This window comes from Melopsittacus undulatus, chromosome 2 (genome assembly GCF_012275295.1).
Source record: "Melopsittacus undulatus isolate bMelUnd1 chromosome 2, bMelUnd1.mat.Z, whole genome shotgun sequence".
NCBI classification, from domain to species: domain Eukaryota; kingdom Metazoa; phylum Chordata; class Aves; order Psittaciformes; family Psittaculidae; genus Melopsittacus; species Melopsittacus undulatus.
This window is the reverse complement of record NC_047528.1, coordinates 57,912,821-57,940,317: the sequence shown is the minus strand read 5'-3', so window position 1 is coordinate 57,940,317 and position 27,497 is coordinate 57,912,821. Positions and strand designations below refer to the sequence as shown.

The window sequence follows — 27,497 nt, the reverse complement described above, 5'->3', positions numbered from 1 at the left end:
GAATAAAATCCAGATGTCAAACTTAGTTTTAAAAAAAATTCATTTTTACTCTAAATTACTTAAGTTTGTTCACTGATTATAATGAAGCCAGGATTATACACACAGTTAAATTAAGCGATGCAGGACCCATAGCTAGCACTGATTTCAAAACAGGATAAGAACTGTTGGAAACAGAACTGAACACAGCTTTCTTTCCAACAGTACATTTCCAGAACACATAGCTTTAGAATGGTACAGTTCTAAGCAGAGGCAAAGCACCTTCTAAGCAGAATTCGCTGGAAAACAAGTCAAAGCAGTTTCCCATTGAATAAAAGATACAGGAACAAAACCTTTCTTTTGTTGAAACCCCCTGTCGGCAAGCAAAGAATTAGTTTCAACGTTTTGTAAAGGAATATACACAATATTCTTTCTAATTATGTTTTGCTTCAGACATTTTTATGCAAAATGTCTAAAGGAACACTTGTAAAAACAAAAATGTCTCATTACTGCTTTGATTGACCTAAGATTGTTTTGTCATATATCTGTTTATGTCACATGGACAAAAGATTTAAGAACCAACTGGGTTTTCCTTTTTTCTTGCTTTGGGCAGAAAAGCCATTATCCAACTATTTTTGTGAACTTGGCAATTAGATGTCATAGAATAAGCTGCAACAGTAATTAGGCTGCAGAAGAAATGAAATAGCTGTGGCACTCACAAGCAGAAATAACTAATACTGATTAGCATTTTATCCAGACTCAGAATAAAACAATATATAATTAATTTTTTTTTTCTTTTTGAGTAGTCTTTTGCTATTGTCCAAAGCTGCTCAAAACCTTCAGGTCTGAATTATTTTAAATATCTAATCACAGACAAAGAGAAGAAAAAAATCAAAGAAAAGCATGAGAAAAATTTATTCAAATATTAAAAACCGATGCAGTGCCACTTACAACTTTTTATTATTTATGTGTGTCCTGGTTTGAGCAGTAGCAGTCATTTTTCTCCTTGGTAGCTGGTGCAGCGCTGTGTTTTGACTTTCGGGCTGGGAACGGTTGCTGATAGCAAGTATGTTTTGAGTTACTGCTCAAATGTTTGATTTTGTCCAAGGCCTTTTCTGAGCCTCATGCTCTGCCAGGGAGGAGGGGAGGCCGTGAGGAAGGAGAGACAGGACACCTGACCCAGGCTAGCCAAAGAGGTATTCCATACCATAGCACGTCATACCCAGGATGTAACCGGGAGAGACCCGGAAGGGCTAGAACTCTGGGGGGATGGAGGAGGTATCAGTTGGTGCTCGGTCAGGCAGGGTGGGGTGAGTTATGGTCTGTGGCTGGTGAGGTGTTGTATTCTCTTCACTTGTTATTGGCTTTATCATTATTATTTGTAGTAGTAGTTGCAGTAGTGATTTATGTTATACCTTAGCCATTAAACTGTGCTTATCTCAACCCGTGGGGGCTACATTCTTTGGATTCTCCTTCCTAACTCTCCAGGAGTTGGGGGAGCGAGGGTGGGAGTGAGTGAACGAGCTGTGCGGAGTTTGGTTTTAAACCACGACAATGTGATATTTCTCTTACATTGTGAAGATTTTTTTGCTGCAAAGTTAAACCTCACCCATTTAATTTACCACTTTTGTGTTAACTATACAACACAACTTAGAAATACTTCTTGAAATTCAGCTATAAACTCCTCACAACCAGCTAAACTTTTCGGATGTCACAGAAGAGAAATAGATTATAAATCACAGCAAAGTGTGGGGAAAAATGTTGCCTACTATATCCACAGATGCATTTTGATCTTAAGAGGAGTTAACAGGCATGTTCCATGTATTGATGTACAAGATGATAGCCTAGAGATCATGTGCATTTGCAAGATATTAATAGGACTTTATGTTATGGAAATGCTGACACATAATTCACATTACAACAAAAATGTCAATGATTACAAGAAATTTAAAACATATTAAAATTACTCCAATGGTTCATTATGACTCAGATGGAAGAAGACACTATGAAAAATAAAACAAAATTAAGTTCGTTTCCAGAAAACAGTGGCTTTTGAGAGGAATATTTCTATACACGTTTATATGTATTTCTATTAGTCACGAAATGAAGTCAAGCAATATCATTGAAATTGAACTATAAGAGTGTGAGGGAAGATTTTATGTTAATGTAGGCAAGTAGATTAGCATGAACTGTCTTCTTTAATGAAAATTAATGGATAATTAATAGATAATTAACCACAAAGGGAGACTCAAGCCAAAATAATGTTGCATAATAGACAGGAAAGAGAGTTACCTAGGGTAATCTTATTTAAACAAGGTAGTACTTCTGCTACTGGCACATGTAACTGGGAAAAAGTCCTGCATGTTATATGGAGGAATAATAATTTTCATTTTAATGTGTATACACTATCATATATTGAATTAATTTGAAATTTTCTGAAGGGTTGGTTGGTTGGTTTTGGTTTGGTTTTTAAGTAAACTGAGATGGCTGATACCCTTTAGCATGTCCTTGTTTTTTGAGAAAAGAAGATCTAATACAAAAAAAATGGGTGATAATGATTAAGTAATTGGTAGTTTTATCATCAATACTTGAGACTACTGCAGCTTCTAAACAGGTAGATTTTATTTAAAAATTTATATTAAAGCAGATTTTGTAATGACATTTTCATGGTCTCTTTGACTTTATAGCTTTTGTTGGAGAGAACTTCCATTACTGTAATCCTTCCACAGTCAATTCTGAGATCCTCCAAACAATTTCTAAACCAGTTAACATCTGTAAAATGCATAATTTCATAAATTTCAGTCTAAAAAAACTTTAGAAAGGTACGTAACAGAAAATTCAGCATGGATTAAACACTAGAATAGTGTTTGCAAGCACTATAATTGAAATACAAGTTGTTACATACATAGAAATGTTCTGTAAAAATAAAAATGTAGTCTCTTTTCTGTTTTGTTGTCTCAAACATGTTTATGTATATCTTATTTCACTTTCTCCTACTGACTTTGAAACATACATTTCTATAATTAGCATTTACTTAAATACATATCAGGAAATATATAACTACGATTAATTTAACATTACGTTGACAATAAATTCCTTATTGAGAGTGCATAAGGCAGCTCAGTGAGTGACAGCTAGGGCCAACCAACAAGTTACCTTCCTAGTCCACGCCTTCTAAATCAGACAGAAAAAAACAGTGGCTCAGTAGAAAAACTAGGAAAATATATTCTAATACAATTAGTGCTTCACAATAATAGGAATTCATTTGAATTAACCCAACACTTGCCTAAAGGAAACCAGGTCTGCTTGATAACCTAGCATAACACAAACATGCTGACTGCTAAACATTTTTCTGCCTAAAATACTGACCTTCCACTCATCTCTTCATAGAGTTCTTCCAGAAACCAACACTAAATGAAAGCTGTGGATTTTTTAGCAAAATGGAACTCTGCAAACAGTGTGGTATATTTCACTTACAAAAATTCCACATTTTCAGAAGTGATAGCTGAGTCATGCATGGGCAAATGTACTAATACTTCTGCCTTCCAGGAGCTCTCCCGTCTCAGAATTGCTAGCTGGCCAGCAGGTTTGCTGATACTCTCCTGCACTGCCAGCTAGTGAGTGCAAAGCTCTAGCTTAGTTAGTCTCTAAACCTAAGATTGCTGGAAGTCTTGGAAGTGTGCCAATGTGGCATTACTTCAAGCTTACTGTATCCTTTTAATTGCACCTGAGCTATTTGGAAAGTCAGTGCACAGGGCTAAACAGATCTTTGCTTTGACCTAGTACTGTGTTCTCATGTAGGCACCACCAAACTAGCTGCGTCACACGCTTATTGCCAATTGATGTTAAAGAGGTTACTCAGACCAATTCCATATGTAAATCCATTTTATTTGTTTTTCCATTTAGTGAACTTTGCTTTTTGAAAACTTCCAGTGAAGTTCTTCACATGTATCAGGTTTGTATTATTGTTATATACAGGGTCACTATACAGAAAACTCTCAAGAAGTAGCTCTCCTTATCCATGTATTTCAGGAAGGAAAAAGCAGAGAAAGATCTTTAGCTCATTTCTACTGTGTGCAAGTCACATATTCCTGAGGCTCATGGGTTTTACCACCAAAGAACAGTACAGTATGTGCATCATGGCATAAACTTCTAGCACACAAAACACATGGAAATGCATCGTGTAGATGCAAGAACAACAAAAAACAAAGTTCCCCAAAAAGTTCTCTAAAATCTTTAAGCATAATTCTTAATGAGGCATCATTGCAGAGTTACAGGAGTGACCTATACCTTCTACTCCTGGTACTACAACTTCTTTCAATAATTTAAAACAAAGCTTTTCTTTATGTTTGAGAATCTAGAAACTTAAGTTTCATACCTCAAAATTCACATTTTTCACTTAAAAGACAGTTGAAGGCCACATAAATTTCTGGAGTATGATCCAAGTTACTGAAACAGTGAGTTAGATTAGAGAACTGTTTATTTCATAAGGAATTAATGAATGAATAAGAAATTAGTAATTCTGTAAACATTAGTGTTCTAAACCCAACCACGTATGCTAGTGACTACAAATCATGAAGCAGAAACAACACACTGTGTTTATCATTCATGAAATATTCAATCTTTACTAAATATAAATATATCCCATGGAATTATGAATTAAGCAGATTGATCATTTCATGACAATTTCTCATTTCTTCCAGATTTTAATGTATACAAATATATCCTGAAGACCATTAATTATAACTATTATGAACTGGAAAAACAGATATGTATCTTATCTGTCCCTTTATAAGAGTTGGGGTTTGTTTTTTGTTGGAGTTTTTTGGGCCTTTTTTTAACTCATCATCCAGTGACTGTTTCAGAAAAATTCATGTCAATATTTGACAAGTTTATGCAACCAACATGCTTCAAATTTGTCCAAAAATGGCAACTGCATGCTGTATAAGGACATTATCTGTACCTTTTAAAATTCTCATGGATCACAGTATCTTGAAATGAGAATATGATAAATCAATATCTTGCACTACCATAAAACTGCCATTAATGCTTCATATCTATTTTACACCTTTTTTTCCCACACCCATGACAGTCTTCTCTTAAGATTCACAAGAAAATACAAAAAGTTCAAAATTTACAGTTTAAGAAACAGATGGACTCTTCAATTCAATACCAAATTCTAAGTTCACACTGCTAAAATCTACTTAATTCCACTTGAATTTTAAGAAGTACAATTCTAACTACAAATTTGTAACTGCTTGGAGCTGCATCATTTGATCTGTGACTGCACACATAATTTTGATTTTCAGGGGTTGTCCTTGCTTCTCTCATAGGCAACGGTAGCTTCACTACAATACTCCTATCCACCTTAATAAAAGGTTGTTTGGGTCTACAGTATTAACTCGCAATAAATCGCCTAAGGCAACTCCAGATAATCTTACTGGCATTATATTACTAATGTATACACCATATTTACAGAATTAAGGTTGGCAAAAAGAGGTGGAAGATACAAACACAAAAGATTATTCAGTAGATTTCCAGGATAAAAGAGTTACTTAACCCATAAAATGGCACAGAATCACAGAATCAGAATGGTTGTGGTTCAAGGGGCCTCTAGAAAGCATGTGGTCCAAACTCCCTGCTCAAGCAGGGACAATCAGAACTGGTTGCCCAGGACCATTTCTGTGTGGGTTTTCTCTAAATACACACAGACCGGATTCACAGATTGACAAAACACAGTTCAAATTATAATCTGGCCTCAGTGCATTACTCTTTAACAACAGAAATGCTTACAGTTTATTGGAAATTGTGGGCAGATCATGGATAATCTCTTCATATGGCTCTTCTTGAGATAAAGTAGAAACAGCTAAGGGGTCTTTCATTTTTTCCTCCCAAACAATTTCAGCCTTCAGAAGCATTTCCTCAATGAACTCAGAAGCTGCAACATCTAAGATATTGAAACACCAAGATATCAGAGAAAGAAGACAGTGTACAAAAGCTTCTTTAAACTCAACTCTCTAGATAAGATTAAGCATCCAGCTAGATAAAATGGATTTCTCAGATATTGATCCTAAAATAACACTTGAAATTAATGGGAAAGCAAAGGCAAAGTAAATTCAGTATGAAATGAAGCTGTCATTTGTAAAACATCAAAACTATTCTCCCTGTATAGTGAACCTATTGAATTATTGTTCAATAATTCATAGGACTTCAGGAAAAAAAACACAACTATTTCCAACTCTGCATTTCAGTGAAAACATGTACTTAAATACTTTTAGAACATTTCACATTTCTACAAACTAGATTTAAATGTCTTGCACATATGGAAGTGCTGAAATCAGTTGTGTTTGAAACCAGAAATACAGTTAACTAGACTGTATTAAATGCATACTAAAAGTGGTTAGTTAGCTATATTGTTAGATGATGTCAGTTTGGTTCAGAGCCTTTTATACAAATACAAACTGGAATGTATCTAACCACAACTTCTCTGAGGTTATGTGTCATGAAGATCCCTGTGAATGTATTCGTAGGTGGTACACTATTTGAAGCACAACATATTTTGCTTTATTATACAAAGGAAGTTTCTCCTCACAATCTCTCAGATTCTATTTTCTACATTACTGGGTTCCTTCTTCATTTTATCCTATGCACAGAAGGTTGAACAACCATGGTTCTTCTTTTTCACACTATCTAGCATTTACTGACATCAACTCTGCTTTGGTTGCTGGATTAGCCCAGTTGATCTGAACCTTCCAACCTAATGTAGTCTATAATTCCATTATCTCTAGAGACAACACTTCAGCTCCCTGTGGAAGAAGGTGCATTCTTCTGTGGAAACAACAGGGGTTACACTTCAAAACTGGATGGTGAATTTGTTTTGAGTCAACAGCTATAGAGAATCCAGTTCATGAAGCTAGGTACTATCATCAGTTGAGACAAAGAAAGGAAGTCAGTAAGAAGTCACCAAGGAAGTATAAATGCAGCTACCACCAAGGCACTGAAGAATTTACAAGAAAGAAACATAGCTAAAAATAAACAGGGAATGTAACAAGTGGGAGAACATGCTATCATTTGATATGATGTTCTGTATGTTCATAACTAGCAGTTAATAGAAAAACATATATACATACATGCATATGTGTCTATAACCCTATACACTACATAAACAATATGTATACACATACATATATGTTCCTCTGTGTGTGTAAGAAAGCAAGAAGGGAAGAAAACAGTGTCACAGTAACCAGTACATACATAATATACATAATTTTTCACCTACCTGAAGGCTTGTCATTATTGAAGTTAAGAAGATTGGGATTTGCCCAGTGCACCAAAAGCAGCTTCACAAGGTTGGTCTAAAATGAGCAAAATCAGATGTGTTTGAATGGCAGAAGTAGGACAGGAGCAGTATGCCTATAATTCAGTTTATTCATTCCTTCCTCTACTAGCTGAAATCGTATAATAAACCACAGTCAACACCCCCAAAATTTCACTTATGTAGCCACTGCACACATTTATATAAATCATGAGGCAGAATAAAATACAGTTCTCGTATTACTTCAGTGTACCCTCAGCATAACTCCACTCCCAAAGTCTCCCTCCACCTTTACACATGTAAAGAGATCCTTAATGGTACAGAAAAAACTTCACCCTCCATCACCTCCTGTCATCACTTAGATCACAAATATTTCTTTATGCCTAACTAATTCAACAACTGTGTACCATCATTGCCAAAGGGATCTGACTGAGAACCATCATGGAAGTAAGTCTGTTTTCTGTCAGTAGTAGAAACTGGCACATTTATCTTATGCTTACCAAATCCATTTAACATATTAGTAATGGTAGCAATTATAGTACAGCAGATTAAGGTAGAATATAATATAATGAAAAAGTCTAAAATATATTTTTCAATTCCTACAAGAATGCTGCTAGCAGCTGGTTTTAGTGAGCTCTTCTATCAACTGAACCAAAGTCTTTAGAGACATTTCTTTATCAAAGGCTGTAGTAATGTCTACGTACCCTGATAAAATGGTTGGTCAGAAAGAAGTAAGAAACTACACAAGGAGCAACAAATACATTTAGAATGTGAATGCAGAGCTCAACTAAATGAGAGAAGTGTTTGCAGTTCTGTATATATGCAAGTACAAATTAACAAACATGGAAGGACAGGATGAGCACAAGGGAAAATAAGCTGTTCAGAGAAAGAGGGATTATTCCCAGCAGAAGAGCAACAGACAAATGAGACCTGAACTGGAAGGCAGCTAAGGCAAAGGATAGAAATTTGGCACAAAACCAAGCCCTAAATGAATAAGTAAAGGCTAACTGGAAAAGAAATTATAATAAAAATAATAAAATTCAGTACGGATTCAGTACACAGGAGGTGACTTACTACAAAAAAACAGGATAAGAACGAATGAGCTGAACGCAAAAAAATCCCAACAAAAACCCTCAAATGTCTAATCACAGAAAGCCAGGAAAATATTGTTACTAATTTCTACATAGAAATAAAAAAAAATCTTGCTCTCCTCAGCTCTCTAATGCTGGCTTTCCATTCTGGCAGTAACACCAGAAAATTGAACAAACTGTGGAAGCAGGGAGGAAGCCATAACAGGTTTATTTCCAAATCCAATTAGCCCTGCTTTCAACTGAAAACTCACAACATATATATCCCTGTGTTTTTTCATTATGAAAAAAATGGAACCTGCTTAATCATTGAGCTCACTAAATCAGCAGCAGTTGCATAATCTTGTTAACAGCCATTCTGAAAAGTGGTAGTGGTTGTATGAAAGGACGGGTGGTTTAAAGAGACTTTCGGTTTAGTAACAATACACAGCTTTTTGGGCTACCAAAGTTTTGGATATGTGCCACAAGAAATCCAGGCTCCAATACCAATGCTTCCTGCTGCCAATGAAGTATCTCCAGCTAGGAATCATTGATGTAAATCACCAAGATATTCAGATCACCGGCAATTTCAATTACCTGCTTTTTCACACACAAAACTGTCTGTGCTAGTTTTAACCTCATTCATTCATATTTTAGATGGAGTATTTTACAATCCAGTTGTCATATCTTCAGAACCGTGCCTAACAGTAGAAATATTTGTAGAACAACTACAGCAAATTACCACAATACAAACACATTTCAATTTCAGAGTTACAAAGTAAATATGGCTATGGCAAGAGACATACATAGACTATGACTATAGTAGGAGATACATATAGACTCGTAGGTTCCAGTGTTGTTTTGCCAATTCATATTAAAAAGAAAAAAGTGAATGTGATGACTCACTGCACAGAAAGTAACAGCATTGTTTAAAGTATCTACTTGTCTCGCTTCTACTCTTATGCCCTTAATTACTCATTCAGTGCCTTTTGACAGGACACCAGGAAAGCCTTAGACCTTACTTTTCTCTTTACAGAACTTACCTCTGAGTACCCTCCTTCTGGAAACACAAACTTAGTTACCTTTCCTGTACAAATACAGCATGTCTCTCTACCTCGTCTTGGTGCTCTGTCCAAATTGTAATTTTTCTCTCTTGACACCTCTTGCTGAATATCTTGCCCTCTGACTGTCGAGAATGCTGCTGCAAGTAATATATTCTCACCTCTGTCCTTTAATCTAAAAGCCCTACTTTTTAGATTCCTCCTAGCTCCTTGTTTTCTCGCTAAGCCAAAAGCTGCTTACCCTCATTTTCAAAGACCCTCTATGCTTTACATATTCCCATTCATTAAGCATTCAGACTCCAGTACCCACCTCACATCAGTCTGTGACTTCAGCCATCATTAATATATTCTCAAATACCTATTTTCCTGCTTTTTCTAGGCTGTGCCTTAATTTCATAAGGAAGTTTTCAAATTATCTTCAAAGCTACATTGTAAACACCCATTCACAGCCTGTTCTGATGTGATGCTCATCAAGTGGAAAAACAGGTAATGCGCTACCATTCCATCATTCAGGTTAACTGAAACTTGTCTTAATGCCTGGGCCCAGAGGGTAGTGATCAGTGGCAAGAAGTCTAGGTGGAGGCCAGTATCTAGTGGTGTACTGCAGGGATCAGTACTGGGTCCAATCCTGTTCAGCGTCTTCATTAATGATCTGGACAATGTGCTAGAGTGCACTATCAGCAAGTTTTCAGATTACACCAAACTGGGAGTAGTGGTTGATATGCCAGAAGCATATCAACATCACACTGTCATCCAGAGGGACCTCAACAGCCTGGAGAAATTGACTGATGGATACCTCATGAATTTCAACAATGGAAAGTGCAAATTTCTGCACCTGGGAAGGAGCAACCCCAGGCACCAGTACATGCTGGAGGCCATCCAACTTGAAAGGAGCTTTGCAGAAAATGACCTGAAGTTTCTGGTAGATACCAAGTTGAACATGAGCGAGCAACGTGCTCTGGATGCAAAGAAGGTTAATGTTCTCCTGAGCTGCATTAGGAAGAGTGGTGCCAGGAGCTTGAGGGTGATCCTTCAATTCTTCTCAGCTCTGGTGAGGGCACACCTGGAGTACCATATCTGGGCTCTGATAATACAAAAGGGACATGGAGAGCCCAGAAAAAGGCCACTAAGATGAGATACTGGAGCACCTCACATATGAGGAAAGGCTGAGAGAGATGGAATTATTCTACCTGGAGAAGTGAAGGCTCAGGGAGATCTCATCCATGCAGACAAATACCTGAAGGGAGGGTGCAAATAAGACAAACCCAGGCACTTTTTGCAGAGGTGCCAAGTGACAGGACAAGAGGCAACAGGCATAAACTAAAACACAGGAGGGTCTGTCTGAACATCAGGAAACACTGTTTCACTGTGATGGTGGCATAGCACTGGCACAGGTTGCCTACAGAGGTGTGTAGTCTCCATCCTTGGCAACACTCAAAAGCTGTCTGGGCATAGTCCTAGGAAGTTTGATCTAGGTGACCCCGCTTGACCAGAGGGGCTGGACTAGATGACCTTCAGAGGTCTCTTCCAACCTCAAACACCCTCTGTGATTCTGTGTAATACGGCAAAGGTCACCTATGACTTTTCCAGAAAAGATATTTTTTTTCTTCACCATAATCAATCTTAATAAACTTTGAACAGCTTGAATACTGATGGACATGAAAAATACTTAGTGAAAATACATAAAGAAAGCTTATACTAATTACAGCTTTACAGATGCAAGATGACATTAAAAGGGGGTTTGTACATGTAGAAACTGAGCTTGACAGACAAGACAGAATACATGATCAGATGTGGAAGAAGACCATCACAATTACACTCAAAGGAGATAGTGTTTTTTTTCCAAAATAGCAAAGTGGAAGAAAAGGCTGCTTGCTTACTGTGAATTGAGCTTTAGTCCTCAAAGGAAATATTACAAGGAAATGAAGTGCAACTCACATTAATAGAAGCAACACATGATCTAAGTAGTGAGAAAACATGCACAAAGGAACAGAGAAAACACTGACTGGACAGGGGAGCGCAGGAGTTGAACAGTTCTTTAAAACTAATGAATCATTTAATGCAACACTTAAGATAAAAAGCTGTAAGATGACAAAGGGCAGCATAAATAAATTTAATGGAACAGGCAAATTATAAATCCCTCAAATACAATCTCCCCATGCCAAAAATGGTGTTTTCCCACACATTAAATATTAGCCCCATCCTCAGTTTCATAAATGACAGGCTTAGGAGCACAGTGTTGGCCAGCCAACAAACTGTGAGGCCTGCTGCCACAGATAAGTGATTTCAGTGACAGGGTAGAAAATTTGGGGCATGAAGGAGTAATAGAGATTCCTTAAGAACCTCCCTAAGCACTAGAGACTGCAAAGCAACTCCAAAATGCTCTCAAACAATATTAGTTTTACTGCTAGTGAATTAGCTGGGGAGAAGAATCAGTGCTCCTGAAAAGCGCCCTCCACTCCTACCTCATCAAGTATTTCCCTCTGAAACTATGCACAAGATGCTACATCTCTGCCAGCACCTGCAAAGCTTAAGTTGCTGGCTCTGACTGAGCTTTGAACTATTATTATCCAAGCCCCAGTGACACTTCCTCAAATCCCTTACTCCCTTTTCTTTACCATTGGAGAAATACCTGCTTAAGTTGTAAATTCAGAAAGCTGAAGGGTTTATGCAAATGTCCTGATGTGCTATTTTGCACAGCAATGAATATGTATCATCCAATTTGCATGCACTTCCAACAGTAAATTCCTTCAGTCTTACTTTTCTTCTATGTCAAAACCAACATTTCTCTCCAGTTCTCCACTCCTGTCTTTTTGTTTCAACGTTGGACATTTCCTACCATCCTCAGTGACCTGGTCCACTAACCTTTTGTTCAGCCCCCACCATAATTTCTTATTCCTCAGGTCCTTTTTCTCTGTTCCTTGTACCTGAGACTCCCAGCTCCCTACATGTATCTTCAGAACTTGTTTTCCTCCACTCCTTTATTGGTGCTCTGGTCCCTTTTTTGAGACACACTATATTTTTTTTCCTTCTTGACATCTATTCCTCCTTTCTCTTTGATGAAAGCCTCCCCACCCTCTCCCTGCAATTTCCTTCCACCTGCTGTCACTTCTCAGGTTCCCACTCCATTATCTCTAGTGGACCAATAGCCATAGACATAGATCTGTATAGTTTTGGATCATTAATCTCACACTACTGTGTGATTGACACAGTGAAATCCCCAAATATTGTTTTAATATCTAAGGTGTTTATTCACTAACCACAACAAAACCCTTAGGCAGAACACATGAAATACCACTGGTTACATCATTACAATCTCCAGTCTTCACTGAGTAGGATGGCCTATGTCTGCACTCATAAGAACCAGTATTCAGTTGCTCATAAGGCTATACTTTGCTTCACTGGGTTGGAAAAATGCTTACCTCACTCTGTGATTTTTGTTGGACAATTTGCTAGGATTGCTGCCTGTGAGTGAAGAGTTTGGAGGAATTTTTGGGTTGGATTTTTTGGGGGTTGTTTTACTTTTTTTCTTAATTAAGGAGAAAAATAAATTAACCAAAAATTAAGCACTTCTGGAAGCAGGGTATGGGGAAATATATTGCTTGACCCTTGTGAGCTCTAATATTTGTATGATTTGAAGATATTGTATGACACAGAAAATAAAATCTGTGGGCTGAGAATATTTCTTTTCTTGTCTGTTTGAAAAATTGACAATACATAGCCAAGTGTCAAACCTTTAAAAAAAACAGCCACCAGATGCCTACAAAACAGTCTTTATTATAATGGATAAATCAAAGAGACCGCTTTTGTTAGTATGGTCCACTGCAGGCCTGAAATGCTAGTCTAACCAGTATTAGTGGCCCTGTTTAAACATCCACTTGAATTTGCAATCCATCTACAGATCTGCAATTAAAAAAAATAAAATCAGATAAGTAGTTTCAATTTTTATTATTACTACTACTATTATTATCAGTACTAAGCCTCTGAAACAGAAGCACTGTAACTTCATGCTAGTTATATATTCAGCAGATTGAATAAATAAGATCAGATAAATCATGGAGTAAAAAAAATACCAGGTAAGTTGTGGAGCAATAAAACTCCTGAGAAAAACACTGGAGACTATTTAACTAATGGAATGTGGTGATAATAGGCATTTCACTAAGCATCAAGGACATTAAGAAGAGTTTAGATTAGCAACTTTAAGCTACTCAGGAGTGAAACAAACAAAAACAAAGCCCAAGACAGACTCCCAACATTAGGTAGTAAGGTAATTATTAACTTATTAAGAGTCACTGTGGATTGAGTTTTGAGGATCATATACTTGTTCTCCACTACATAACAGCATTACTTACAAGACCGAGTATCCCTTGTAGCCCATGTCTCATATGTAAACCCTTAAATAAGAGCAATACTGTTTAGAGACTAAATAGCATTTTCTCTGTGATTGCAAATGTGATCCACAGTACTGCTCTAGACACACAAAATGATGTCTGAAACTTATTACAAATCTCCTTTCTCGATACAGTATAGATGAGGAAGATATTTTTTCCCATTTGAGTGCAGAAAAAAGGGGACCATAACCACCTGTGGTCAGCACAGTGGAACAGATTAGAAAAAGTAGGTTGCAGGAATGAGACTAGCAGCAGGATAGAAAAAGTGGAAGAGGAAAACCAGAGCACAGCATGGATAAAATTATGGACTTTGGAACTAACGGCATGAAATTATGTGAAAGGGAAGAAGAGAGACGTGACAAGGAGACAGGATGTAGGTAGAGACAGCCTAAGCAGAAAAGAAAATTAAAGAAGTGTGGAAAAAACAGTGAGATTGAACAAGGGAGATTGGGACTGTGAGCAAGTGGGAAAAAGGGATAACAGAAGGGCAGGAAGGTTGGCATGAAGCCAAAGTACAGGAAAAAAGAAAGCCTGGATGAGAACCAGGAAGAGGAGGAGGGGAAGAAGCTGGCTGTGCAAAGAGGTTAGTGTTGGGATAAAATGTGTAAGGAAAGGACATGAAGCCAGGCAAATGAATGGGACAATAAGGTGACAGAATAAAGCAAAGAATGGAACAGGCTGGAGGCAGTGGGACAAATAAAGTTACATGTGGGAGGAAGGAACTGTTAAACTGTGTTTATACACAGAGCTTGGAATGCAACCCAGGTCCCCAAAATGCCACCACCACTACTTTTCTGCAGTTAACATGTTTAACCTATATGACCTAATAGTATGCTTTTTAAACCTCTGGACATAGTTCAAGTAACCAGGAAATTAGACAGAGAAAAAAATAAAATAAATCAGGAAAAAATATTATGTGATCTTGTGATTGAAGATGCTTATATGTTATCTTCCTACAAGTCATATAATACCACAGAGAGGATCATAAACTGGCACTTCTTAAAATTTGTGCCTGAACAGTCTTATTAGACTTCTTTTTCATATATGCTTCTCATATATGAGAGGAAGTCACTAGCTGGTATTTCAAGGAAAATGGAATTTATATTGATCACTGAGATCCCCAATAACCAAATAAGCATACAGTGTAGTCTGTGTACATCTCAGCTTTAAAAACATACATATAAGCACTGAGAATTTTATAGTAATTTTGTAAATTGAGGTTGTCCCTAGCCTGTATATGAAACTCAAACATGTAAATCTATTTTTTTATAATTTGGTACTGTGTGAATTTAGCTTTTTTGGCCTTAGCGGTCTGTACCCACGATTAGCATTTGAATAATTTATAGAAACTGTCTACATATACTGAGAGTGAAAGAAAGGTATCCCAGGCAGAAACCCCAAAGTGGTCTCTCTGGTTGAAGAAAGTGAGTGTAACTTGATCTGAAGGAAAATTGTGCTCTTCTACCTGAGAACAATCACACATGATGAAGATGAATAAAAAGACTGAAGAAACAAGGGTGACATATGTCCAGATAAAACATTCCCTAGAGGATTTTCTGACAATAAATGAAAGCTTCCAACCATTTGACAGGGAAGATATGTATTCCCTGTGCAACTATATTCTTTTTGAAATACTGAAAAGCATTCCCTTCTTTAGGCTCTTCTCATTGAAAGCATTTGTGGAATGTGTTTACTAAAGTCCAGAAGCTGCATTCAAGAGAACTGCTGTGGCAATGGCCAAACATGTATGAGATTAACCACTTCCTACAATTAGTTCAGATACCCCATATACATCAAAGCATATTCCAATGACGGATATGTATTTTTTTTCTCTTTTGAGGCCAACATGCACTAATAAAGGAAAACGAAACTGCAGTTGAGTCAAATGACTAATGTGTTTTGGTAACAAGGAGCTAAGTAGATCACATAAGAAGGTATGTTCTCTCAAACTTCAGCAAGAAACACAAGGTCCCTTCTATGATATGAAAGAAATACTATGTTTGGATGAACTAACTAGACAGAGGGGTATGATTCAGCCCAAGCAAACAAGCCAACCAAATGTGTGTTAAGAAGAATGTAGTTATAAGCCAACAAATTTCCACATAAATCTTGAAAATTACACAGGATGTATATGCATACCATGCTCAGAAACATAAGGTAGGCATCTGAGCCCTCAAAATGTTTTTTATTTATTTGGGATATTTTCAGTTCATTGATGGGAAGAAATCCTTGCTAGTGCAGGAGTTACTCTTGGAGAGGTACAGTCAGCAGTTTGACAGTTCTCTTACCCTTTTTTTGACATTATGAAATTGTTAAATCTCAAAGCCAGAGGCTAAATCTGTCTCACTAAGTAAGAGAGTGCAATGGAGCAAGCTTAAGTATCCCTTATAATCCACACTGCTTAACTGTCAGCTCTGTTCCTGACTCTGCTTTGGACCACTCCAACCACCTCTCTACAAACAAGACTAATCTCCTACAGAGGAAACTAGCTCTAAACAATATGAATGCGAGCCAGACTCTTGCCTGGCTTAATCCCCAGCCTTCTTTTATTTTGCAATTTTTAACAGTTTAGACACAGGCAGCATCCCCCAAGGATTAAATTTTGGGAGAGGTAGTGTTTAAGCTACTGGGGAGTCAGCTCTGACCTGCATGCCTCTGATAGCTGGTTTGAAAGGTGACATTTCTGTGATAAACAACAAAGAAACAGCTTGTGCCTGGGAACTGTGCCAAAGTACCCCAGGCAAATGTCAGAGCTGCTGCCTATTCCCACCACAGGGAGAGCAAGTGTGTTTTCTCCTGATCACAGCAGCCTGGAAGATGTCCAGAGGGGACAGCACTACCATGCCAGATTACCAGCTGTTCACAAAGTGATTGGTGTGCTAAATTCAAATTAGAGGGCCACACTGAGAAATACTAGTTGCCCTTGTGCAGTTGGTGTCAGCACCAGCATGGTCAGTGTGGTAGCCAAGTGATGATGTGTGTCCCACTCTGGTGTGCACAGGCAAGAGACACCAGCGCTCCCCATGCTGCATGTGAATGAGACAAAGGAGCTCAAACTGCCATCAGTAACAGTATTTAATAACAGAATGCAATGATAAGGAACAATGTAACAATAATAAAATATATATGTTCAAAAGGCCCTGTTAAATTTCTGTAGTCAAACCTGGCATATTGTAATTTCTTGAGGCTAGTTTTAGTGCTCTCATTATGTTATTTTGAAGAAACATTTGTATGTCATTGATACAAATTTACATGTGTGTTGAATTATATTATATTCCATCATTTTATTGATGTAAAATTATTAAGGTAAGCAACCCTGACCTTATTAGCTCAATAATATCCATTTTGGTATAATGTTAGAATCGCAGTATGCATTAAAAATTAAGACTTGCTTTTAGCCCTAGTAGTTGACGAGAGAAAAATGACTGGAGTCCTAGAAACTCTGAATAACCTTGTTTTAAATTATGCTTGGTTTTTGATGCTATAACCATTATCTTTTTCATGTTTGCAGCTGGTAGTACTTCAGTAGATTAAAAAAAAATGGGAAAGAAAAAAAAAAAAAGAAAAAAAAAGAGCACATTGCATTTACAGGTAAGTTAATCTGATCCTGCAAGGCAGAAAAACTGACCTTCAGGCAATAGCCTCGGCCTTATCTTGTAGTCAGTAGCCATATTCTGTACATAACCTTCAAACTCACTAGTAATATCCTCTGGATCTACACATTTTGTCACTAATAAGACAACTCATGTATTATTCACCTATGCTCTTTTTCAATATTTGGAGTAATACCATTCCAGCAAACTTATCCTTGAGATTGCTTTTTTTACAAACACATCTAAACACAGGTACAGATTTATTTATTCATTTATTTTTAAACATCAGCTAATACCTACCAACACTTGAAACTCTTAGTTATTCCCATTTTTAAACAATGCAACAACCTACTGCCATGTTTTGCTTCTGATAAAATAGGTATTGCTATGAGTATTCAATTCTGCTTCCTCTGTAGAATTCATTCTGTGCATCTTTATGCTGTCTAAGAATAAGGCATCAACTGCATGTTCTCTTCATGATGACTGGGGAGAATGGCAAATACAGTGAGCAACTGACCCATCCTTTGACCCATTTGCCCCACACTTTGGTCTGGACTCCTCCTGTAAAATTTTGAAATGTTTAAGACCTCTAAATATGCTAGTTGCTCATGACCCCTATAATCGGGGGGGAGGGGGGGAACCTCTAAGCAATGATTCATTCCACCTATTTTAAATGCACCTCCTAGATTTGTCTGAATTGCACTCTAGAGGCAATTCGTCACATTAGATAAGACAGCTTTGACTTTGTATTTAAGTTGTAGTTGGCTAAACTTGGTTGAGAAGAACGCCATCCTAAATAAAATTGGTTTTGTTATTATCAAGGTGTTTCTACAAGCCAGATTTGATTATAAGGTGTGGGTGTGATGTCTTTCACATGCTTAGCTCAGTCAGGATAATGTATCTTTGCTCCTATATTTTCTTATATAATTTACTATAGAAAATGGAGCAATTGTAAGCTTATTGTAATCCACTTACAGTATGTGTTTAGCTACAGCTTGACCTTTGTAATGGGAAGCTTTCAGGACCTTTATTCTTTAGAAGTTTCCTCCTGTACAGATGCAAATTGAATTTTCTCATTATAAATTTAAAATTTAAGTAGATTATTCTTTTCTTTCTCCAGGTAAAGCAAATTAGTACCTTCTCTATTACTGTTATGGTCTTACAAATAGGCAAATATTGTGGGGCTTTTCATTTTTTGTCATTTTTTTTCAATTTTTTGCATTCTGTGTATTTGCAAACATTCATGCATATGAATTCATAAAAAGGCTAAAAGCTGTTTCAAAATTATTATTGTAAGAAAGGAAATTTTAGAAGTACCTTGATGGCTACACTGCTGGATGAGGTATCTTCCCTGCTATCTAATGACAGAATTATAGAATAGTTAGGGTTGGAAAGGACCTTAAGATAATTGGAATTTAATTTATTTACTTGTTTCTTGCAAGTAGAATACACATGAAAGCTGTATTAACCTCCTAAATAAGTATGGCAAATTATCTATAATGATAATTAGGTGTCTCCAAATTGTATTATTCATTAACACTACAATGGGAAGATATTTGGTCTGTATTTTGATGATTTTAGTGAGGAAAAGTGCAATGTTACTTCATTTATTGTCCTCCACGTGCACTTATTGTGCTTGTGCAGTGACTAACACAACTGGCCCCTGGCTTCTCACTGAATTTTGTTCAATTAATCACTCAATTACAAACTTCACCTGTCATTTGAGGTGCCACCTACTGTACTGAAATCTGTGAGCTTTTCATATTAAAACCAGAATAGTCTCACTGACTTGAAAGTATTTGCTATAGCTACAGAACACTACCACAAAGAAAAGAGAAACTGGTGAAAAAACTATGCTTTACCTGTCCATACTTTGCAGCTAAATGTAGGGGTGTCCAGTACTGATTATCCACTACATTGATATCAGCCCCATGATCCAGTATCAGAGATGCAACATTCTTGTATCCATTAGCGCAGGCCACATGAAGCTGCAATATAAAAGAATCTTAATAGTTTAAAGAATTCAGAAAAACCTCTAATGTGTTACTCCATAGTTCAGCTGCCCCACAGCCTTAAATTACAATAACAATGAATACAAAATATACATGTAGTAAGAACAGTTTAAAAATCTTGTTTAGAAAACCTGCAGAACCTATGTTAGCATTTATAAACAAAGCCCACCCAAAAATAAGAATGTTAGCTTACTGAGAACTACTTACACACTCTAGTCTCACTAGATACTTTTTCACACAATTTCAAGCAAATATCCTTTCAAACACGTTCACAAACTTCATGAGCCCAGCTAGATTGATATATTTCAACAGAGCTTGACCTAGACCTAACTTTCTTTTGTGGCAGTTCAAATACACTAGATGTAAACTGACAGTATTTTACTCTGAAATTAATTCATTAACACTCAATCAAACCAAGCAAATGGAGTCTGAAGCACAAAATCAGTCTCAAAAATATTTTTCAATATTAAACCACAGAGATTTTACTTGTCACTTGTACTCCTTCCTATGTACTTAAGTGGTATTTGTTTTAATTATTTTAGTTAATTTTCTGTATCAGTACGCTTAATTTCAGAGTAGAATGGAACAGAAAGAGGGCAGAAAATGCAACAATAGAATGACAGAAACTCAGGTTAGCAGGCACTTCATCAGGTCAAGTAGCGCAACTTGAGGCTAAAGCAGGAACGAAGCTACTCAAAGGTAGCTGTATTTGCTCATGGTGGGTCATTCCAAGTAGAAAATACAGTATGAGTGATAAGGTACTGAAAACTACTGTAGCTTTTACTATTTCCTATTTCGGGTTCAGCTACACAGGCAGAGTATGTAAAGTTTTCTCTATGAACATGCTTGATGTAGAGGGATGAAATGCATTACAACTCATCAAAAATCTTTCCCTGGTAACTAATTTATGACTGAAATCTTGCAAAGAAAAAAATATTATAGGAGAATTTAGCAGAAAAAGTAATTTTTCCATATGTCATTTTGTATCTGTATTGTATGTGCATATATGTAGATGCTATGAATCTATGAGAATGTATGCATTTATATATTTATGGCATCAATTTTTTGCCTGAATCACCTTAACCTACACATTAATTTATATTTATTCTGTCAAGAGAAACCAAATCTTATTTGCTACTTACAGCTGAGATATTTGTTGTCTTCCCTGTACGGATAGATGTAGATCAACAAAGAACTATCCCCAGAATCCTTTGATACGCATACAGCTAGCAGATTGGCTGACTCATCAACCATGAACAGACACAGAGAAATTTAACAAAATCTCGACTTCCCAGCCATTTGTCAGACAAAGGTTTCACAAAATAGAAATCTCAAACAAAAGCAAAATGATCCACCCTGCAGCTACTTGTTGCAAAGCTATGAAAAAAAGTTCAAAAAATCAAAGCTCAACATAAAAACTGTTTGTGCAAAAAATAAACCCTTTGTCAACATCCTACCAAGAAAACAACAAAAAAATCATGCTATCCACAGTGCTTTCCTCCTAGTATTTGCAATACTGTTGAACAGATTTCCGACATGCATTTCAGCTCTTCCAGCTAATTATGGAAAAGTTTTTATACAGTGATAGTTAGGTAAGTTTAAAACTCAGTTTAACTAAACCAATTCAGACTAAAGTAGCAATAAAAGTACAGTAGAAACAACTTTGCATTACACTGTGATTTAGCAGTTCAGCTTTATTGCATCAGAAAAAATGTAAGTTAAAATAATGCTTTCATGAATTAAATTAAAAGTTCTGCTGTTACTTCCTACCCCTCTCCTGCTTCCCTCCTGTTTTTAACTGCAGCTAACTGCCTTGGACTGGCCACCCCAAAAGTTCAGTATAGACAGAGCCACTGGCTGGATTCAACAATTCCAGATATGAGGCTGCTCACTGTTCTACTTATAGATTAAACACTCCACAGGTATTAAAATATGGAATTAAATACTAATTATTCAGTGTATCAATTCATTATCATGCAATGCAATTGAGCATAAATGTTGAAATAATAATAATGTTCAGTAATATGTGCCTTTCAAATTTTAGTACAGTATTTACAGGAAACCACAAAAGAATTTTTTAAGTTATTTAGTACCATAATGCTGCTGAAAACCATTTACTGATTAATAATAATATTGAAGATTTTATATCCAAAGAGAACATCCCACATACATGCTATATAGGGAAAAAGATATTGATTTCAAAAATATTTTGCTGAATTATTTTAAAATTATGATGGCAGAAAAAGTAGCATTACTGAATAAAACAAAGTGTTAGGAGGTCTATCAGCAGAAAAAAAGAGTATACTGAGACCCAATGACTATAAATAACATGCAGATCTGGGAGAAGAAATATTTATCCACTGATGTGGTGGATGCTTCATTACACTGAATCAAGATGGGATAGCTTCATGAAACATTGTTTTAGCCTGGCTTAGCTAGAAAACATGAACCTAAACCAGGAATCACAGAATGAAGTTTCAGGCCCTCTCAGGATGTCTGAGACCTCAAGCATCTGCTGCAGTTCTAAACTATAATGCCAATTTCTTTTTTTTTTTTATTTTTTTGCTATTGTTGAATATCCAGAGGCTAAGAGTGACAAAGTTGTCATTAAGACATGGATGTTGCACTACCCTAGTTCATTATCTGTACATGGTACTGACACATACCTATTTTCAAAAAACCAGATGAGCAACAAATTCTTGCATAATCTCATTTTGAGTCTTAGAGAATTGCCTTGCAAACATGCTCATCAGTGGACAGTTGCAGTACATGCATATTCACAGAGCGATGATTACATATTCCCACTCACCAGGGTCACTCCTTCATCATTCTTTTGATTCACACTCCCTCCACTTGATATGAGCTGTCGGACATCTGTAAGCATTGTCATAGATCTCTGCATCTTCATTTGGCGCAATGAATTCAGCTCTACACCTATAAAAAAGAAAAAGGCAAAATCCTTCTGCTATTTCATTCATCAAGAAAGAACAGATATATGATTTTGTATTCTGGGTTTGTAAAAGCTTGATCAATGTTTAATTAGACTTCAGTGTACATTTATAGAACATGTTAACTTATATTTACCAACAAGTTTAGTATCTTTATTAGTCACTACATGCATGATTTAAAGTCAGTCAGTAATATTAAATAAATGGGACTGATCTCCTACTGACTGGCAAGAGCAGTTTTAGGTAAAGCAACTGTAATATCATTAAGTCCACTGAGATTATGAATATAACAGGAATGGGGAAAGAATTATACACTCTAAGGAAGACACTCAAGTGCTTGGGACTTATTTAATGAAAATTATTTTTGGCCAAATTCTTTCAACCCTGTGTATATATCACAGTGCCCAGACCTGTCCCTTCAGCTCAACTGCTTGAGAGATTATGAAGCGAAACAAATGACATTAAAACTCAACACTTTTTTATCTGCCTGGGTTATTTTTAACTGGGATTAATTCTCCAGCTGAGCCTATACTATTGTAAGGCCCAAACTAGCAGAAAACATGGTATGGATGCAGGAACAAATGGGAGGGGATGAAAGGAATGAAGGGCAGAGGATTTTTGTGTCGGCACTGCCACACAAAGAAACAGTTGTCAAAGTACAGTTTTAAATGGAAGATAAGCAATATACTCTGCAACCAAATGGAATCATGTCCTCCATCTAAAGAGATTTGAAGTTAGAAACAAAGGTACAACAAAATTGTTCAGTGGTTAAATTAGCAACTGTCTGTCGCTAGATTGGAATATCTAACCAAAATTCAGGGCTTGATTGTTCTGCTCCTAGATTCATGTAGCCACTTACATCCATATATAGAAATTGCAATTTGAGCATAAAAATCCTTCCTTTCTGCCCACAACGCAACAAAAAGCATATGAATAAATGATTTACTGGTTCTCTTCTACATATGTCAGTGAGCAGAAAAGTGACAAATACTGAATTAATTTAATATGTATTTAACTTAAAATTTTATCTCAATCACTCTTTCAGTTTTTGATATTACTAAAACAATTGAAGCAACTTATATGGTAAATGCATATTTTAAAGTCCTTAGTTTTAATCTGCCCTGGAACTCATATAAATGGGTATACCATATGTAGTTCAGCAAAGAATCCAAACCTTTTTCATTCTCTAAGATGCTACTATACACACTGCTTTATTTTCTGAGTTTTATTTGCCTGATGCACTTCTTAGAGTTTCATCTCTGAAGTGAAATGTTCAGTGTGAGCACTGCCTCACTGGCCATATTTATTTATTCTCATATTTTCAAACATCACCTAAATGATACTAAATGACACCAAAAGTGAAACACAAATCTAAACCTAAGATGGAGAAAATTAGACATTTTCTGTATCTGGAAATGTATTACATATGTGTAATTCAGACAAACAGACACACATATATATACACAATATTGTTACATTAGATAACCACACAAAAGTAGAAAGTGCTAACATCCTATTGCCTGACAGCTGCTAGACTGGAACGCAATGTGGATTTCATAGGATGTTCTGAGCATCTCATAACAATGTATTCATTTTGTCAGTTGTGAAATTTTTAAGCCTTCATCACATTTCACAGTAATGATTTAAAACCACCTGATGACATTTACAGATTACTGATATCCCCAGGAAGAAGAAAACATAAAAATAAAAAAATACTGAAACACAGTTGTTATCAGCTTGTTTGGTTCGTCATGTTTCATGTATATTACAGCTTTTTCTAGCAATTTACTACTGACTCACACTCAGCATGGTCAGAGAATTAACTTACCAGTATGTTCTTATACTAACAGTGAAATATTAATCCTTATACTCCTTGTAAATAACATTTTACAGGACCTTGGCACATCCTGTCTGAGCCTAGCTGTTGAAATATTAACTGCTCATGCTGAAGAAAAAATCAAAGAAAAGTTCAGCTGCATAAATTGCTATAATGTTCTATCACAAACATAATTACACCCATAAGCTCAGAGAAAATGCATAAACAATGTTACACAGCAACAAAAGGCAGAGTATATGTGACTCTAATATAACTTTTAAACTACTAGCTGCATGGAAGGATATGATACACATTTCATAAAACAAGCAGCAGTAAACAGCCTGACAAGTGAGCTTCTGCAGTGACATGGTTCCTCAGGCTTCATTTTTTAACTATACAAAGGACTTTCAAAAATGCTATAGAAATACCAGATTCCCTCCCTCTGCCTTTATAGAAAATAGAATGAAAACATGAAAAAAAAAATCTAAATTGCAATCCTAGAATCGTAGTTTTGAATTCTAGGAACTCAGGAACTAGGCTTCAAAGTAAAGAATTCTCTAGCAGGGAACTGAGAAGCAGATTTACGAAGTGTGCACATGTATCATTCTCTGAGGCTCAGACAAGGAGAACTGTCATTAACTGCCTTCCCTTATTCAAGTTTGTAATTCTGAAGAGTCCTCTCTCCCTCCTGAGTGATATTTTCATGAGTTTAGATGTATGAGTAACAAAACGTTACTCGTACAGTAAGCAACTACTGATCCCTGAATCAAAGAATGACCTTCACATTGCTTTTCAGAGGGGAAATGTGGTTTAGATATCCAGATGAAACGGGACAACAGCCAGCATGAATAAATAGAGAAGAAACCCAAATTGGCATGTACTATGAGCACAGATTCACATTTGAAAAAAAAAAAAAAAGGAAAGTCAAAAATAAAGGCGTAAGATGGAAAATATGCTTCAAATACCCTGTAAAATCCGAGTAAGAGACACATGCTCACAAACTCTGCATGAGATGGAAAAGGAACAGTTAAAATGTAAGTGACCCGCAGGGCATGGCATTTGGCGGTGAGCATCAGTGCTGATGACAGGAGCATAACCCAAGAGCTACAAAATGTATTACTTCTCACTGTTTAAGAAAAACACCTGACAAGGCCATTTCATGTGCTTTGGCTGTCTCACCCTCTCTGGCATATGGTTATAGAACTGACACCACAAAAGAATATATAAACCTCAGAGAAAAAGAGGGAAAGAACTTTCAAGAAGTTGCAGTGGTAACAAATTACACAGCAAACAGAACTGAGAATTGCTATAAAAATATTTTCCTCAGAAATGTCAAGTATTGAGAAGTCCCTCCATCTGCAAGTGGAACATCTGTTCCTGTAACCAATACAAAGCAAATCACTCAAGCACTCTATGGGAAATACCCGTGGTACACACCCAGCTGCCACCCTCTGAAACTTGCACACCTTGTTCTCCAATGAGCTTAACCATGTTTAGGAGAGGTCAGTATCATCTTGTCATACAAACACAAATGTACACTAAAAACCTGAAAGCAGTTTCAGAAGCCTCCTCTCTCTTCTTGTCTTACTTAAGTCGTCTCTCACCATGTCTGTATCTGCCCTTCCTGCAGAGCTGTAAACACAGAGAGGCCCTTTTCACCCCAAATGTGATGAGCCTGTTGGTACTCTTCTGTAATTCATGGTTTAGAATTTTTATTTTTCTCCTGTGCAACAAAGTATAGATTTTAGGTGCAGCTGTTACTTTAACCAGCTTTGTTTGCTTAATGTTTTAGAAAGCCTTTTCTGACTGCTTACTAGATAGCTTTGTAAAGAGCATTATTTTTGTTAAGTTATATTTTTCAGTAGCTCTGGTGCATATTGCTTGCCATTATGTGCATCTGATTTCAAAGGTCAGCATATGAACAGATACATTTCAGCAACATTTATTATGTGAGAAGGGAAACCAGTATTTTCAATATCTGCAAAACAATGTATACTTGCAAAACCAAGGCCTATAGCTGTAATTCACTGCAGAAGTACCTACTGATTGTTGTTGGTGGGTTTTACCTCTTTGTCTCTAAATATACCATTACACATACTTAGGGAAGGATGTAGCTTATTTTCTTCTAGTCTGAAACTGCTGTCAGAAATTACACTCCTCCTCATGTAGACATCAGTGACAATTCTCCCATTCCAGTGAAACATGGGGTTTTAGCTCTCTTTTCCATAATAAAGTTGATGATGCTTCCAGCTAAAATGAGTTAAATGAACTCTGTCTCTTCTTTACTTGTATGAAAACAAAAGTAATTTTTGTAATTTATTTTAACAAACTGGCAAAGTCGCAGGGCTTAGTACTAAAACAATCATCTGTGGATATGTCTTACATGTTAACTATTTTATTTGTAATATTAGCGCTAGAACACAGAAGCAAAACAAGTGTATCATTGTCTCTGGTTACTTGTGATAAGTATCGTGTCTGAAACGACTTCTCCACATAAGGTATTTCTATAGTCAGGATTTCTCTGCAGGTTCTCAATATGTTATGGTTAGATATTTTTTGTGAGACAGCAGTAAAAGCAGGCTATTCAATATGTGCCAGGAAGCCAAGAGCTGATGGTAAACACAAGGTAGGCAGGGCAGTAGCCCAAACAAGAAATTAGCACAGGTCTGGTGATGGGAATCTGGGCCAACCAACAGTCCTGTGGTTGCCAGAAAAGCCTCCAACAATAAATCCGCAAATCAGGCGAAGCCAGAAACTGAAGTCAGTGGTTCAGGGTTGGAATCACCAAGGTTCATGGCTGGGCAAAGGAATCATAGAATCATAGAATAGTTAGGGTCGGAAAGGACCTTAAGATCATCCAGTTTCAACCACCCTGCCATGGGCAGGGACACCTCACACTAAACCAGATCACCCAAGGCTTCATCCAACCTGGCCTTGAACACTGCTAGGCAAGGACCAAGAGCAGAAACCTGGGTCTAAATGTGGCTCCTGAGCCAAAGGATGGGTGAAAGATCATGACCCCAGCTCTGCCTCACAACTTAGCTCTTCTCTCAGCTGACTGCTCCCAGGTTACACAGCTGTACCATATCAGAGCTGGCTTTGAGCACAGGCAGTCAAGCCCCTGGGATTGTGATGCTGACAGGTCACAGGGCCTTTGGGTGCACTCTGGGAACTGCCTTTTTTTTGTTTTGTTTTCTAACCTGCTAAAGCTTATAGTTTTAGGAAATCTATAAAATTAATTTATTCCTGATGGCAGCTGAGTTATTCACTGATAAGTGGTTTGAAACAATACTGAAAAGGGCATCCTCAGTTTCTGAT

The 27,497-nt window shown here is 36.7% G+C and overlaps 1 protein-coding gene across 1 annotated transcript in view; it reads right to left on the bottom strand.

Annotated features, from left to right (window-relative positions):
- Positions 1 to 27,497, bottom strand: part of MYO16 (myosin XVI) — a 297,078-nt gene that overhangs the window by 184,020 nt on the left and 85,561 nt on the right. Inside the window, exons 6-9 of the mRNA XM_005145243.2 lie at positions 22,225 to 22,349; positions 19,266 to 19,391; positions 7,256 to 7,331; positions 5,770 to 5,923 (exon numbers count right to left, since the gene is read on the bottom strand). Of these exons, the coding sequence (XP_005145300.2) occupies positions 5,770 to 5,923; positions 7,256 to 7,331; positions 19,266 to 19,391; positions 22,225 to 22,349 (481 nt within the window). The remainder of the gene's footprint in view (positions 1 to 5,769; positions 5,924 to 7,255; positions 7,332 to 19,265; positions 19,392 to 22,224; positions 22,350 to 27,497) is intronic.